Below are 17665 nucleotides of genomic sequence, written 5' to 3'. Positions count from 1 at the left end.
TAGTGATATGATCACACCCAAGAAAGAGGAGATTATCTTCCCCCAGCCAAAGGCCGAATACAAATGTTCCAGAAGACATATTCAAAGTAACTAAAGGGAAAAAGAAAACATAAGGAAAAGGAAAACATAAGATGACCAGCTATTCTTTCAGCCAAAGGAGGATCCAAATCGCCACCCCATAAATCTCGGAGCTGCCCTTGATGAAGGAAGAATCAATCACCTAGAGAGGAGCTTGCTACATCCATGCGATAAATTCATCTTCCTTGCGCAGGCCTTGCTTTGCCAAAGAGTCTGCGACCATATTCGATTCTCTTCCTTTGTGAATAATTGATAAATTCATCCAATGGCACCTCGCGTTCCTGGTAAAATTAAGTTGGAATTTTAAATTCCAAGGGCCTCCACTATCCTCGTTGCACCATTATACTGCATTCCTTGAGTCAGATTCGATAATGATGGGGAGGGCCTTGATGTTGTTGACTGATGATGAAATCTTTATTGCTCTAAAGATCGCCAGAATTTCCGCACAGTTGATTTCAATTGGAGGTATAGGGCTTGAGAACATACATTTAAACAACCATTATCTTGCCGGAGAACCCCGCCGATAGCCGACAACTGTAAATCAGTGCTAACGGAAGCGTCTACTTTCCATTTAACATAACCTCGTGGTGGAGGAGACCACATCAAAGGCAGGTTTTTAACTGCTGAACTGTTGTTACCGTTGACCATAGGCCAAGATAAGCAAAGTGGATTTCTTATGATTTCATCGCAGGAGTATGGGAAAGGGTCTCCCCACCCTTTTATCCACCAACTGAGCCGAGCTAGCATGAGGTCTTGGAGTTGTGGGAGGGAGAGAGAAGTGTGTTGGAAAATTCGGGCATTTCGTTCCTTCCAAATTGTCCACACAATGATGTAGAAGCTTGCCATCCAAATTTTCTTGAAAAAAAATTCCTTTTGATCTACAAATCCACTGTTCGAAGGCTTCTTTGAGGCTTTTCGGAAAAGTCCATTTGATGGACCAAATGTTAAGCCACCAGGCCCAAATCTGCCATGAATATTGGCAGTGGAGAAGAAGGTGATCATGACTTTCGGCCATCAAGTTGCATAGAACACATGTTGTTTCGTCTTGATGGATGACACCAATGTGGGCAAGCTTAACCCTTGAATTGATCTTTCCTAAAATCGCCAACCATGTGAATAATTCAATACGGGGAGGCACCAGACCCCTCCAGATACCTTTTATTATCACTTGCTCTGCAGGGTTCTCGCATTTGGCTAATTCTAAACACAACGATTTTACCGAGAATTGTCCGGTCTTGTGAGGAGCCCAGATCAGCGCATCTTTATCATCAAGGGAGAGGTGGGCTTTATTAAGGAGCATAGTTAAGGCCTCCAATTCTTGGAGATCTCTCGCTCTGAGAAAACGGGTCCAAGACAAGGCCCAATTCCATTGTGATCCGGTCCATGACCCAAGTTCAGCTACTGTTGCCATGGGCTTGGACGCCAGCTTGAAAAGGCGAGGAAAAGCGATTTTGAGGGGGAGGTTATCTAGCCATTTGTCGTGCCAAAAAAGTCCTTTTGACCCATTCCCGATGCTAAACTTTATTCTTTCATTCAAGAAAGTCGTTGCTCCTGGGAATTTCATAATCGAATTACAAACATTTCTCCACGGCCCACCATGGGAGAGAGGAGATAGATCATGAATGGTGAATGAAGGGTTATAGCCATATTTTCTTTGCACAATTTGTCTCCATAATGCTGATGGTTCACAGAAGAATCTCCAGACCCATTTGAAAAGGAGAGCAAAATTTCGGTGTAGGAGATTCCCCACGCTTAGACCGCCGAAAATTTTTGGTTTTTCCAAAGTCTTCCAAGGAGCAAGGGCCAAGTATGATTTTTCCTCGATTCCGGCCCATAAGAATTGCCGTTGTATTTTGTTGATCTTATCAACCACCCCCATTGGCAGTGGAAACAATGACATAAAGTAGAGCGGAAGATTGGATAAGGAAGCCTTTATAAGAGTGAGACGACCCGCAATAGAGAGTAGCTTTCCTTTCCACGAAGCCAATCGTTTACTCATGCGATCGATAATGGGATCCCAGAATTTCAGTCGGGATGCGTTACCCCCAATTGGTAAGCCTAGGTATGTGAAAGGTAGATGCCCGGTTTTACATAAGAGACAATCAGCAGCTTTTTGGATCTAAAACTCCTCAATATGAATGCCAATGATGGAACTCTTGTGAAAGTTTACCTGCAAGCCAGAAGCAAGTTGAAAGAGGACTAGAGTTTTCTTGATATTTAGCAAGTAGTCAATATCTGGAGGGCAGAAGAGGATTGTATCATCTGCGAATTGAAGGTGTGTGATCTTAGAACCACCACCAACATCTACACCGTCCCAAAGATTCAGGTTTACTGCTTGTTGGATTACCAAATTAAGTGTTTCCATTACAAGATTGAAGAGGAAGGGTGATAGCGGGTCCCCTTGGCGAAGACCTCGATGCATTTTAAAAGGGGGGGTGGGGGACCCGTTGATCAGTATTGAAGCCGCCGCATTCATGGAGCAAGCTTGAATCCAACTCCTCCATTTACGAGGAAAGCCCATATTCATAAGCGTCCAGTCCAGGTATCCCCAAGAAACGCTATCGAATGCCTTATGGAAATCCAATTTCAATATGGTGGATTGGATTTTTTTTCCGTTTACATGTATCAATTAACTCTCCTGCTATGAGAGCCCCATCCAGTATCTGACGTCCTTCCACAAAAGAGGATTGAGTCTGCCCAATCAAGGAGTTCATGACTTTTTGGAGGCGCCTCGCTAAAAGCTTTGCAATAACTTTGTAGCAGCATCCGATCATGGATATCGGTCTAAAGTCCTTCAAACCTGCTGGAGTATCAATTTTGGGTATTAAAGCAATCCATGCTACATTAGCGCCTTTGGGGAGCACGCCTGATTCCCAGAACCTTCTTACCATTGAGTAGAAGTCTTCCTTTATGATATTCCATGATTCTTTTATGAAACTAAAGTTGAAACCATCCGGGCCTGGGGCCTTTTGGGGGCAACACGAGTCAACTGCATCGTCGATTTCTTGATTGGAGAAAGGGGCAATAAGCATCTCTGATTGCTGCGCCGTCAAGGATTTGAAATTTAGGCCAGTGAAAACCGGCCTTGAAGGGAAATCTTCATTGAAGATTTTTTTGAAATATCTTGTCGTTTCTTCCCGCAGTTCGGAAGGTTCAGTTATTTTCATATCATTAATATAGAGAGAGGTTATTGAGTTTTTCCTCCTTCTAATGGTCGCTAGAGTGTGGAAGTATCTCGTGTTTTTATCTCCGTCCTTAAGCCATTTTGCCCTTGAATTTTGGGCCCAGAAAGTCTCTTTCCTTTTTAACCATGACCACAGTTCTTGTTGAGCCTCTTTTCTCTCCAAAAGTTCAGATTCGGATAGGGCTCTTTCGTTCGAGATCATGTCAAGGTTGTGTATTCTTTCCTCCATCAGAGAGATATTGTGATCAATATGCCCGAAAGTGTGTTTGTTCCATTGTTTCAATGCTTGTCGTACTATGTTCAGTTTTTCATTCACCTAATTTCCTCCTGCGCTCCTCCATGTTTCCGCAATGATTTTTTCGCAACCGGGGTGAGATAGCCATGCATTCTGAAATCGGAACGGTTTTGGACCCCAGTTCAGTTGGGATGAAGTAGTAATCAGTGGATTGTGGTCAGAGAGGTTTCTCTTCAGGATAAAAGTTTGGAGGTGGGGGAATGTTGCAAGCCATTCTGGGTTAATTAGCAAGCGATCTAACTTGCTCTTTGAAGCTCCCCTGTGCCAAGTGAAGAAACCATTTGATGGAGATACTTCTATCATCTGTGTGTCTTGAATAAAGTTATTAAAATCATCCATCCCCCTTTGTGAGGCCAGCAGGCTACCCCTTTCATAGTTATTTGTCACTTCATTGAAATCTCCATAAATAAGGCATGGTACCTTCATTTGATCCCGAAATTCACGGATATCAGACCAAGTTTGAGCCCGATCTTCCAGTTCGCATGAGTTATAAATGTTTATGAGGCAACATCTGAAATCAATATCCCTGATTTTTCCACACAAGGCGATCCAATTTCTGGAGGTCTGGCAGTGTTCCATGACGAAGAAATTTTTTTCCCATAATGAGAGGATTCCCCCTGAGCTCCCCAGGGATGGGCTAAAAGAATGGGCAGATTGATCATCATTCCAGATTGATTTCAGGGTTTTGTTAGTTATAGATTCCATCTTTGTTTCTTGAATAAAAATTATATTGGGTTTGTGTGAGAGTACCAATTTACGCAAGTTGCTTCTTTTAACTCGGGCATTAAGCCCCCTAATGTTCCATGACAAAATTATCATTGAGGGGTCCATCTTTTTGTGAAGAGAAATCCTATTTAGGATTTATGGTTTCCCATCTTTAAAGTCCCTCCTTTGGTTCAGGAGGACTTCATCGATTCTTGCTAGGAGGTCTTCCACTGGACCATCGAAAGCGAAACCTATGGTGTTCGCCAGGTCTAAGACATCTTTTGAGGTTATTCTTGCAAAGTTGAAGTCTTGTTCTGGTGGATGGTGTTGTTTAGAGGCTTGTTTTTGGAGGGAGAGAGCGATGGCTTTTTGTTTTTTGGCTTTTCTCTTGAGCTTCCTAGTTCTCTTTTTTTGACGGGCCTCTTTTACAGATAAGGGAATAAAATTTTCAAAACCAGGGGGAAACAACGGACCGGAGAGGGAAGAGGATGATGAGGGCATGGGGATAGAGGTTTTAGGTGTTGGCCCATTATTTTTGTCTAGCTGTTTTAGAGAGTTTATTTTGTGGGCTGAAGACGTGGGCTTAGTTTTGGAGGGGGTGTTTGTTTTTGATCCAGCAGTTATGGAGGCTGATGAGAGGGATTGGTCAAGAATTATGTGGGATGTTGACTGGGGTCTGATGATAGACGTTTTTTTGAGTTGGGGACACAATCATGGTATTTTCATAATTTGGTTTTGGTAACATACCTTGGCCAGTGAAAGAAACTTTTCGGCTGTCAGAGTGATGATTTGTGGGCCATGTATTGATGATTACATTATCATCCTTGAGACCATGCAACGAGATGTCCTCGATTGGCGAGCCTGCATTCATTAAATCTTCTTTTTGCGTGTATGAGTTGGTAGGGCTTTCCGTTATTCGAGGTGAGTTGATAGGGGACTTTTGGCGTTCCTCATCACCGGAAAAAAGGATATCATCATCACTATCTTCTTCTTTTTTCCGATCATAACATGAGTGCCCTTTGCAAACCACTTGTTGGTCTTCCTCAAAGACAAAGACTGGGTACTTGCCCTCATCCATTTTCAGATACATTTTGCAGTTTATTCTAAAGAGGCAGTATGAAATTAGTAGTACTTTAGCACAGTCAAAGTTAGAGTAATCGATTGAAATTACTCTGCCAAAGACACTACTTAATTTGTGAAAATTTTCATAGTTCCAAGCTGTGATGGGAACACCATGGATTTTTAGACTTGTTTGCCTCCATTGAGTTGCTACTGCATTGTTAATATCTCTGATCATCATGAACCATTTTTCAAGCCACCCACTTTCGACCATTGCAATTTTCTCTTCGATAGAGTCAAAGGTTAGGAGATGCAACAGACCACCCATTGGTTTAATCACCATACTGTTAACCCCTTCGGACAGAATACTATCAAGTATTTCCGACGAGGATTGGGATGAAATCGCCACCGCAAAGACACTCCTTTTGAAGAGTTCCTCATTATCATTCTTTCGAATTCCTTCAACAATCAAAGAGAATTCTTCTTCTATTTCCTCTGCAGATACGTTTTCCTTTGCTTCCATTGTGTCCTCTCCCAATATTTTACTACTGGCGATTCTAGCTCCACTTGGTTTTTTTGCAAAGATGGTTGGGTTAGGATCAGAGGCTAGTATATTAGGGGATATGGGGTCAAAATTTGACTGACTGTTGCCTTTTGCGAATTCTTTCTCAGGAGGGTTTGGCTGGTTGTCATGGGTAGGGTTGATTTTTGGTATGGACGCTTCCATGTAGGAGCGGTGGTCTCGAAGGGAAGATTTGGGTTGAGGGTTTGGTTTGGTTTGGGGGGTTTTTTTTGTAGTTGGGCTGGTTTCCAGCGGTTGATTTCATTGAAGGAGGAGGGGAGTCAAAGTTTGCTGGTTGGACAATGAGAGTTCTACCTTCAAGGTTAACTCCATTCATTTCTCTAATGGCCAGCTTTTGAGGTTTAGATTCGACGAACCTTATGAATGCAAAACGAAACTTGGGATGTTTGTTTGTAAGAGGTGGTATGATAATGTTATGGATTTTCCCATATTTGCCAAAAAGTGGTCCAATATCTGAGGGTCTTGTGTCTGGGGGGAGGTGATTGATGTAAATGGTTTTGATTGCTCCTGGTTTTTGTTGGTGTTTCTGGGGGGGATTTCGGGAGTTTCTCCGGGAAACTCTGATCCATCCGTCTGAGTTGGGTCGGTCAGTGGGGGAAGGGGATTCTCTCTCTCTCATCTCTTTTTTCTGGTTTTCATGTACCATTTCTTGATTCTTCTTGAGCAAACTAGCAATATTAACACTTGAAAAAAGCTTTTTGCAATTTTTGGAGGATTTTTAGTAGAGAATTCTAACTCACAATCTGCATAGAATACAAACAATAAAAGTAATCCTATGTTTGCTCAATAATACAGGATACTAAGCACAATGAAAGACTTCATAGATCCGCCTTTGCATAGGAAATAAGACAAAGAATGACGCATTTGGGTTATTAGAGCAATTTAAGAGCCTTGTTTTTTGTCACAATAAAAATGTCAAAATGTGGCAAGGGGGGTTTGTTGTCCTGACATTAATAAGTGTTATAATCACCTTATGCTATGTTTGGATAGCAAGATTTGATTTCAAATTCTGGATTTGGATGAAATCTATTGTTTGGATGTCATGGAATTTGAAATCATGGAATTTGTCCAAATTCTTATCAAAAGCTTGTATTAGTAAAATTTAAAATTCAAGCTATTACCTTGTCATTTGAAATTCTCTCCTCATACATATCCCAATTCCATGAGTATATCTCAACTTCACTCATTCTCTTTTTAATATTTATTTCTCTCTCCTTTAGTAAACCCACACTTTTTCTCTCTCCTCCATTAAACCTCTAGTTCTCTCTCCTCTATCAAACCCCCCCTTTACAAAATAGTGATTAGGAATTGAAATACAAACTTTAAATTCCAGATTTCAATTCCATTATTTGAAATGAAATACAAGTATCCAAACACTACCTTAATTTATTCATAAACTAGTGTGTACTTTGAGCAACTCTTCGAGTTTTTGCTTTTAATAATACATATATGTTCTAAACTCATATTTATTTCATATTAGTTTGTTATATATATTTACGTGGAGTATGTAATGAGTATATCTAATAGTTGCTTAAGATGGTAAGATGTCTAATTTACAATTTACTGGTTGCATGTTTGAATCTGGTTATACAAAGTTTCGTAGTACACATTCTTTGTTAAACATATGACATTGCATGCTTTTAGTGAATTGGGGGTTTACATATGTCAATATATACTTTATTAGAAACATCTTTTAATATATTAGTAGATATATATTAAAAAGACGTTGCCATATCAGTTTATTATTGCACAAGGTACTATACTCTCATGCAAAAGTCATTTTATATTTCATCCCTCATAATAAGGATTTTGGATTTTTAACAAAAATAATACAAACTTTGGCCGCTTCTCGCGCGATAATACAAACTTTTGGTATTATTCATAAATCAAACTTTTTTAAAAAATTATCCAAGTACGTCATAACCGATTGTTAACTTGTTGTATGAGGTTAACTAGTTGACGTGACACTTATGGCATATGGGGACACATGTCGTTATTGAATTATTGGTTGTTTTTCATTTTTATTTAATTTTTAGAAAACAACAATAATTTTTTTTCTCTCCTTCCCCTCCACTGACTCTCTTTACCCCTTCCCACTGGAGATTCCCCCTCTCTTTTCCCACACCCGAAATCCCCCTTTTTCTCCTCCACGATTTCAAAACCCAGCACCCCCTTCACCCACCAACCGCCACAACCCCCATGAACCCCCACATACCACAACCGCCATCAACACGACAAAACTCACCACCACATCCTTTTCTCTTCCTCTTCCTCCACAACCGCCATTAATGCTCAGTGAGCCAGTTGCTCATTGAGTTCCTTCACCAGCACCCACCATGATTTCAAAACCATCATTAATAATCGAGCTAGATGTGTTCAAGTTCGACCACCACCTCATATCCTCTTCCTTAACAACCGCCATTAAACAACACCGAATTTCAAAACCTCTACAACCTAGATATTTTGTTGGTGTTCGAACAACCAAACAAAGAATAATAAAGAAAAACAGATCGAAGGTGCGAAAAGTACTTGAGTTGGTGTTCGAAATCGGATCGAGGAAAACTTTATCTTTCTTCAACCTTTTGTTGAGAGGAGATAGATTAGATTAGAACATGTGTAATATTATTGGTGAACATAGACAACTGAGAAGAAGAAACTCGTAAATTTAGACTTTGGGTTGTATACATTTTTTTAAAATATATATAGATTACTATTTGAAGGTATGTATTCATTCTGTCCCTACATTTTTTTTTGAGTGTCCCAAAATATTGTGCATAATTAATTTTTTATCAACTTTTATGCAAAATTTCAAAATATTCATACATTTCTTACAATATGTATGCTTCGATTTATTGCTTTTTGATTTTTTATTAAAGAAAAAGAAAATTTAAAAGTAGTTCCAAGACAAAAGTACTTCATTAAATGTTTTCTTAAGAATCCCATTACTTCATCCTTTCCTTAATTCTCGTGAAAAAAGAAGTAAGCACTATATTATGGGACGCATGAAGTAAGTCAGTAAGATATAGTAAAAGCATACTCTTTTCTTGGAAAGGAAAAAACATACTATTTTCAACTAAAAATTAATGAAATAAACATACATTACTTTTTTTAATGGTTGTAGAAGGTAGTTGATACTTATAGATCGAGTAATATAAATATGGCAAAAATTGAAAATGGCAAGAGAAAGGATAAGTTACCCAAGAAAAACATATATAAAAAAGGTTTTTTTTTTATCATATATCCTTCACAATTTTTTTTTTCACCATATACCCTTTCAACTTTTGAAATTCACCATATACCCCCACCTTTCAAAAAATACATCGACTTACCCTTTTGACTAACGTGGTTAGACTTCCGTTAGTCATTAACCTCTAATCCTTTCTTTAATCCTAATTAACTAACCTAAGCCTAAGCCAAACCCTAACTCTAACCCTACTCTAATACCCTAACCCTAACCTTAAACACCACTCACCCACCCCTTACCCCACTGCACCCTCCCTCACCACCACCACCACCCCCTCCCCTTCCCCCCGTTGACCCCATCCCCTTCCCCCGACGACCCTATTTTATACTCTATCTCTCCTGTCTCGAGCTACTGCTCGTACCACCACCACCACCATGCCTGAAACCTTCAGACCGCAAAAACACGACCCTTCACCTGCCTCTGCCAGCCGGTGTACCCGCGCGCCACCCTCGCCATTGCTCGCACACCTCCTCTTTTCCCTTTCGCTCTTTCTCTCTCTTATCGCGACTCTCTCCTCCCATTTGCCGTGCGTTGCTCGCATCGTTCCGGATTCATTTACGCCACCTTTGATTAGGGTTAGAGGGGGATGCACGACTCTCTCCTCCCCTCTGCTGCGCGTTGCTCGTGCTTTCGCTTTCTGCCGCTGCTTGCTGGAGGTGTGGGGGGGACACGACTGTAGGTGGGGGAGGGGAGGGGGTTTGCAACAATAGTTGGGGAGGGGAGGGAAAGGGGATTAGGGGGGGAAGGTGAGGGGTTGGTGGTGTAGTGAGGGTAAGGGGTAGGGGAGGGGTGGTTCAAGTTAGGGTTAGGGTTAATGAATCAAATTAGGGTTAAGGTTAGGGATAAATTTAGGTTAGTTAATTAGGATTAGAGGGAAGTTAGGGAATAATGGCTAACAGAGTTTAAGTGGATGTATCTTGTCAAAAGTGGAGGGTATATGGTGCAAATTTTTTTTGTTAGGGATATATAGTGAAAAAACTGTATAAAAAAGCAAGTTAAAGTCATTGTAAATGATGAATATTGATTTAAGATCAGGAAAGTACAAAGGATGAATACTTATGCAGTGGGATTAAAACCCACGACCACGTAGACTCTTCACATTCCCACAAGGCCACAATGATAATCATGTTTGTTAAAGCAACATATATTTGTAATACTACCATGATTCATAAAGTTATACTTTTCTAGGTTGATTTATAGGCCTTGGACGGGTGCCATGCGCCTCGCCCAAGACCAACACTGATTATTGATCGTGTGGGAAACAGTCGTAGTCTGCCATGCATAGTCCCATACTTCTCAAGTGCTTACACGGTGCCATGTCAATCTATGCCATGACATCGTTTGAAAATTATTATGTTACTCAGAAGATTAAAATAATGTTTGTAAAAAACTCTTGAACTATTGACTCCTCATACTGTAAGTCATCCAACCGATAAGCCAATAAAAAAGGACTTCCGAAACAACCTGTATCGTTATCCCCTTCATGCGATTCTATTCGTTGAACTAAAAAATGGACCAAAGTAAACACAAATTAGTACATACACACGTCTGCAGGATGAGAATCATACGCACGATAAACATGAAATACTAGGTTTTTTTTTTTATAGTTCACATGAAATACTAGGTTATGAACACAAATACCAATACCAATACAAATAAACATATACCAACAGAGATGTACATATGTTCATTGAACTTATTATTTATGTATATTTAGCTTGTTAGCCATATACACCGATACACGTGCATAACATATTCTACGTACAAACGTGTGCATCATCTATACGTTGCAACGTAAATATAGAAGACCCGAAGTTGTTCAAAAACACAGAAACAAAACCCTACAACTGCTGCTAACAGTCGAAAATAGGTCCATAACTATTTATCGTTGATCCAATTTTCTTCCGTTGGGCCGGTCTCTCGAAGCCCCGAAATCTTCACCTGGATTTGTTCAACAAAAATCCGAATGAACAAAACCCCCAATTTCATCCATCTTCACCATACCTTTTCTTCTCTTTAGTTCATGAGATGCTTAACTCAATCTAGGGTTCTTTCGAGCTAATTCTATGTTGTTATTATCGATTTCACCTAGAATTTCTGCGTAAAACATTCAGAATTTGAAATTTAGGGTTTCTAAATCAATTTCGCTGGTAAATGTTTAAATGGATATCTGAAAAAATTAGGGATTTTGATTTCTGAGCGAAGAGATTAAGGTTCGTTAATGGCTCGAAGTGTTTCACGGTCGCCGTCATATAGACGGCGATATTCTCCGTCGCCTGTCAGTCACCGCCATAGCCGCCGTAGCAGGAGAGATCGCAGCCGTTCTCCTCACAGCCGGTGACTCTAACCTCCCCTAATTTTGCATCGTTTTTCGTTATTTAGTTGTGCTTAAATTATCTGCTTTTTGTTTGTTTTTAGGTAATTAGGACTAATTAGTGTAATTTCCACTAAATTATTGGTGTTTTTTTTTTTTGGGTAATTGTTCTGATGCAATAATAGGTCTAGAAGCTATTTTACTTGTGAAGTTTATTTTTGGTGATTTGCTGTGATCTAGAACTCTGTCAAATCACTTTACTTATGGGTTTAGTATGAGAATGATTATCTCTTGCATGTAGTAATTCGCCTTTTTACGGATAACCCGAGGATTTAGCGAAGTAGGTAATACTGGTTTGAAGTGTATTTTTCTTGGTCTAAGTTGAAGTGTGGAATAATCCTTTTGGAGTTTGAGTAGCCAATAGCCCAATAGTAGGACATGGGTACTGTGTATTTGGGGTATGTATTGACGTCTTATAGTGTGATGGAGCTTAGGAACATTCGAATGCAGTACAATGTTATGCTTTTGTAATTTTGTTTGTTTAAGCTCTTGGCTCGGTGGATTTTGTGAGTGGAAAGGGGTTGAATGGATGGGTTAGTAGGTGTTGAATGCTAATGGAGGTTATATATAGAATCTAGGACTAGTTGATTTTGTTGCAAAGTTTCGGAGCTTCGGGGGGATGGACTTGTATGTTAGAAGGGTGATGAATGCAACTCGGGGGGTTAGAAATTAAGGGATATTAGAGCTGCATGAAATCTGTTTTACAAAGTTAGAGTTGGTAGTGTGTATTTTCATGGTATCATCCTTTTTTTTTCTTTTTCTTGTGGGTGGAGGGTGGGGGGTTGCTGTTAAATGCTTGAAGCTGAGGTTCATAGATAGAACTTGACATTTTTTTCAACTTCAAAGTTCCTTCTGAATCTATTCCGAGTCAATTTGTGTTTTGAGCATTAGTTTGGACACATGGTTTCTTGTTTATGGACAGATACTTGTTGAGCTCTTCTGTTTACATCTTGGCCTATAATAATCACTTTTGTTCATTTGTTGTGAGCATGCCCACAATGGTATGACCACTTATATCAATAGTTGTGCTCATCTTGTGTGAACATGTATTCATTCTGTCCCTTTTATGTTGACTGGATGGGTGTGTGCTATGCGCATTATATGCTTCACAGAATTACTACTACTTACTATCTAGAAAAATTGTCGCATATACTAAACTGTTTTGGTGTGGCAGAAAAGTGTTTCACAATCCCAATAATATTAACAAATCATACCATCGAGAATGAATGAGGGTGGGGAGGTGACAGCTATGGTGAAGGTTTTCTAGTAAATTATGTTAGTAGCTTTATTGTAAATTATGTTAATATTTGTGTAAGATAGAGCTGGACTATATGACCAATAATATTTCTGGATGGGGGGTTAGTTACAATTTTCTGGTATCTATTTGATAGCTGATACTTTGGTCATTTGCTTAATGCATGTGTGTGCATGCGAATCATAATGTATGGCGGGCTGTAGAAATTCCATGACGAGTCAGTGATTTCTTTTATGGTACATATGAATCATATCTAATTAAGTTATTATGCTAGAACTTTGTCACAGATCTTAGCTCAGTATATGTACAGCTTGAAGGAATATATCATATTTGTTGGAATATGGTGATAATAAGGTTTCCAGGTCTGATGAGTGCACTGGTTTTTTGAAGTTAACCCAGTGTCTCTTCTCTTTTGAAGTAGGAATTTTCGTAAAGCAAACAATTTCTGCTTGGACTCTGTTGTCTGTACTCATTTTCTAAGTTGAGCTGGCTATAATCTTATGCAGACGGAGAAGTCGGTCAAGCTCCCCCCATCGTCGTAAAAGTCGTTCACCTGTAAGGCGTCGTAAGAGCCGTTCTCCAACAACACGGCATTATAGGACAAAGAAAAGTAGAAGTTCGTCTCGCTCTCCTCCGCGTAAGTCCCGCAGTCCAAGTGTTGCATCAGCTGAGCGCAAGGAAGCCAAAAAGAAACAGAAAAAGGAAGAAGAAGAAAAGAAAAGGTAGTTGCAGTAATGCGTAAATTATGCTTCAAATATCTAACCCTCATTTGGTCTAGTTGTTATTCTGTAAGTCTACTGTCTGCGACTCTGCGTACTTCCTTACTGTCAACTGATTATGAAAATGTCTGTGAACACTGGGATTCCGCACAAGCTGGTGATTCATTTTTCATCTGATTCTTTTTGAAGTCTGGGTTAGTGTATCAGAAAAGAAATAACTCATTTTTTCTTCTTCATATTGTTGTAAATATTCTCTGTTTCTACATCTATTTGCTTGTACTTTCAGTCTGTTGGCTTGGTTTTGCCTTCGTGTAAATTCTGCTTCCTTCATTCATGTCTTTGCTTTCATGTTGGACCTTTCTGTGTAGCTATCTGTCTGGTTAGCAGCAGACTTCTTCCATATCTTATGAGCTGATTCTGACACGTGCTTCTCTTGGATTTATAATTAGATTTAAATATGCTACAGGTTGCTTGAGCTTCTTTACCGGGTTTTCTGAAGGAAGCTACTGCTATGTTTCAACTTATTATTTTGATGATCTAGTGCTGCGTCGTTTGTCTACTGTTCCCCGTGTTAAAATCTCATGTGTTGACCAGACACCTATTAGAGAGGTATGCCTTGGATGATTGATTGCATAAGCTAGTGTACAACCTGCTGATGTGAAGCATTATAAAAGCAATTTCATCTTACTGAACGCTAAGCTCTCTGCTGACAAGTGAAGATAATCTTTGTGAAAGGAGGCATAAGCATGCCGTGAGAACGTTAATGTTCATCACAGTTATGGTCGTCAGGATTCCTTGTAGTGCCCGCTCTTTAGTTATACCTGACTTTGTTTATTGCAACCAGGATTCAGCACGAGATAGAGCTCAAACTATTAGAAGAAGAAACTGCAAAGAGAATTGAAGAAGCTATTCGCAAGAATGTCGAGGAGAAATTGAATTCTGAAGAACTTAAGCTAGAAATTCAAAGGCGCATAGAGGAAGGCCAGAAGAAATTATTTGATGATGTAGCTGCTCAGCTTAAAAAAGAGAAGGAAACGGCTCTCATGGAGGCAAGGCAAAAAGAAGTGAGTATATATTGCATATCAGTTATGACATGAGTTCTTTGTCTCTCAATTTCCTCGTCCAAATTCCTTTGGGGGTAGTCCTAAAGTAATCTATACTCTCTTATGAGAAGCCTTTTCTCTCTACCTTTTGTTTAAAGTTGCCCACACCCACCCGACCACATTAATCATTGTTATTGGTGCAAGCTGGGTAATGCTGATAAACTGGAGTGAACGTATTTTCCGCCTTATTTGTAATTCCATTATGATTTTATATGTTTAAACTCAACCCATTGGATTTTGTTGTCGTCGGGTGTCTTGATAATGCTTCTATCTGAACGTGTGTGTGAAACCCTCCTCAGGAACAAGCACGGAGAGAGAGAGAGGAGCTCGATAAGATGCTTGAAGAGAACCGGAGGAGAGTGGAAGAGGCTCAGAGGAAAGAAGCTCTAGAGCTCCAGCGAAAGTTGGAGGAACGCCAACGAGAACTGGAGTTGATTCAGCGTCAGAAGGAAGAAGCTGCTAGAAGAAAGAAACTTGAAGAGGAAGAGGAGCGAGCGAATCAGATATTGGCTAAAAGTAGAGGTCGGCCTAAAGCATCTTCTGCTGTTGGCCTATAATCTTTATCTGCAATATTGATGTTATAATGTGTGTAGCGATATTTCACGTGCGAGCTTCTTAAGGTAAAGAACATCTGGTTGTACTACTGAGCTTCATATTGTTGAAAAGCTTAAGGCCAAGTAGGATTTTTTTACTGACCTGCGAGGGTACAGAACATCTGATTGTACTGTATTAAGCGTCATATTGCTGAAAAGCTTAATTCCAATCAGGTTTTTTTTACTGACATGTGCCGTGTCTGTTCAGTTAACATGCATTAACATCAGAATTGGTAAAACTACAAAATATCTTGCAACATTTTTTGTAATCATCTATGCATAAAAATTAACCTGTTGGACTGGAGATTGTGACATTTTTTATTTTTCTGATGTTGGCGTCTTTGTTAGCAGCCTAATTCTCGTATAATTTCCTTAATTGCTTGGGAGGTGGACTACTGTACTGTCTAAGGGTCTGTTCTCTTCGGCATAAAACAACTGAATTGAACTGGACTGAATTGAATTGAATTGAATTGAACTGAAATGAATAGTGATATGTGAGAGTAAAAGTATTGTCTAGAGCTGAATTGAACTGAACTGGACTGAATTGAATTGAAAATAAGCTGGGGAGAACAGGCCCTAAGTGCCTGTCAAACTTGCAAACTTTTAGCAATAACTTGAGCTATTATGTTACCTATGTTAATGATATTATGTATCAGTCTATCAGTCATAGATTGCTTGATGAACAACTGACAATCGAGTGAAACATTAATAGACTTGGATATGTAACATAAATTTGTTAAAAGCCAGACAAGCTTCAGCACATCAAGGCCAAGATCAAATAGATACAATACATAAACCACAAAGTTAAAGAATTTTAACATAAATACGTGATACTTTTGAGTGTATCATTTCAATAAGATATTTGATCAAGATTATGTTTAGCGGTAGCTTTTGAAGTAGAAATTACATGTTGACAAAAGTAATAGTACTTGCTTCTATCTTTGCAGTGTTTGGTAAACTAAAAAAATCAAGCGAGTTTGACGTTTTATTCATGACTAAACCTGGATATTGGACAGGGTAGCCCAATGGCTAAAGGGTTAGGGTTAAATTTACGGGAATTTTTTAGACAGGGCTTTATTGGATATAGTCATTATTAGACAGGGTTATTATATTGCCAATAAAGAAACCCAATAATTTTGAAAATAAAATAGATTTTGTAAAAATAATTACATATTTAGATTCACATTCATTCAAACTCACTTTTTGGCTCTCTTTGTTACTTGTTTTTCTTGCTCGTTTGCCGACCCGCTCATTATCGACCCACTACAATCAGCCCGACCCGCTACGACCCTTTATGAGGCGATCCTTTTATGACCATTCCACTTCCGACCCGCACGGACCCCGACCCTGATCCGCTCAATAACCAGGTCTACTCACGACACTCATGTTATCATAATAAGATCCAAGTTTTTCTAGAAGGCAAACAAAGTTAATTATTTTAATACAATACTCCTAATCTCCTATTATTTATAAGTTATTATCATTAATTAGATTGTAGTTCTTATGTGTAGTTGAGAAATTAAACATTTGAATTATATTTTAGAAGAAATCATTGTCAAAGTAGCAAAAGGAAAAAGATAAGATGATGAATACGTGCTCAATGCTTCAAACCTAACTAAACAAAATAAAGTTTGGTTACATCAAACAAGACAATGCTTGGAAACCAAACAAATAGACCAAAGAGGCATGAGTTTTACCTCGTAACTTTTTAGGGAAAACAATTCGCTTACCAACCTTACCATCATCTCCATCCAATCAATTTTTTATGATAATGTGGCTAGTATTATAATTTATAACAAACATCAAAGACTATTTGATTATTGTCTTGTAGTGAAGCAACCATGATTGATCAACTCTTTTTACCTGGAGTAATATTGATGGATCTATGTCTCCAAGAAGTCTACTTTACTGCAGAATTATACCTCAACTTTAAACCTATACTTATAAATCTCCTCTAAAATTTCAACTTGATCATTTTTTGCATTTGCAATTTGTGAAAGATTTTTTTTAGGGAATGAAAGATTTGTTTTAAATTAAAGTATGACGATGATATAATTTACCTTCACAGACACGGTAATCGCTATGTTGTGAATGACAATTAACTTAATTTTTTTTTTTTTGAAAGGACAATTAACTTAATTAGTAAAGTTAATGTGAGGTCATATGTGCCGTACCATTTGGAATCAAACCCTGTCTACATTATTATCTTTTTATTTAAATTTAACTTATACACATACAAGATTAATTTCTCGCATATTTGATAATAATATATCATGTGATATTCAATCATAAAAAATGTGATATGTAGTTTTTCTAATCTAATGTTATCAAATTTGAACATGATTTTTTTTAGGAAAATTTGTCAGAAACCACCTTTTATAATCATTTTTTTGTGATAAACCACATTTTAAATTTTTTTGGTTAATTAGCCAGCTTTTTGGTTCTTTTTTTTGTTGGAAGCCATCACTTGCCG

At 38.7% G+C, this 17665-nt stretch overlaps 1 protein-coding gene across 1 annotated transcript; it reads left to right on the top strand.

Moving 5' to 3' along the window:
- Positions 1–10998: 10998 nt before the first annotated feature.
- On the top strand, positions 10999–15380 carry LOC104890523 (uncharacterized protein At1g10890). The gene is made up of 4 exons (XM_010676039.4): positions 10999–11485; positions 13284–13499; positions 14341–14560; positions 14899–15380. The coding sequence occupies exons 1-4, from the start codon at positions 11370–11372 to the stop codon at positions 15154–15156; spliced, it is 810 nt and encodes a 269-aa protein (XP_010674341.1). The 5' UTR covers positions 10999–11369; the 3' UTR covers positions 15157–15380.
- The last annotated feature ends 2285 nt before the right edge of the window (positions 15381–17665 follow it).

The sequence above is a fragment of the Beta vulgaris genome, chromosome 4 (genome assembly GCF_026745355.1).
Source record: "Beta vulgaris subsp. vulgaris cultivar EL10 chromosome 4, EL10.2, whole genome shotgun sequence".
Classification (NCBI taxonomy): Eukaryota; Viridiplantae; Streptophyta; class Magnoliopsida; order Caryophyllales; family Amaranthaceae; genus Beta; species Beta vulgaris.
Note: the sequence above shows the minus strand (reverse complement) of the source record. Positions and strands in the feature narration are given on the sequence as shown.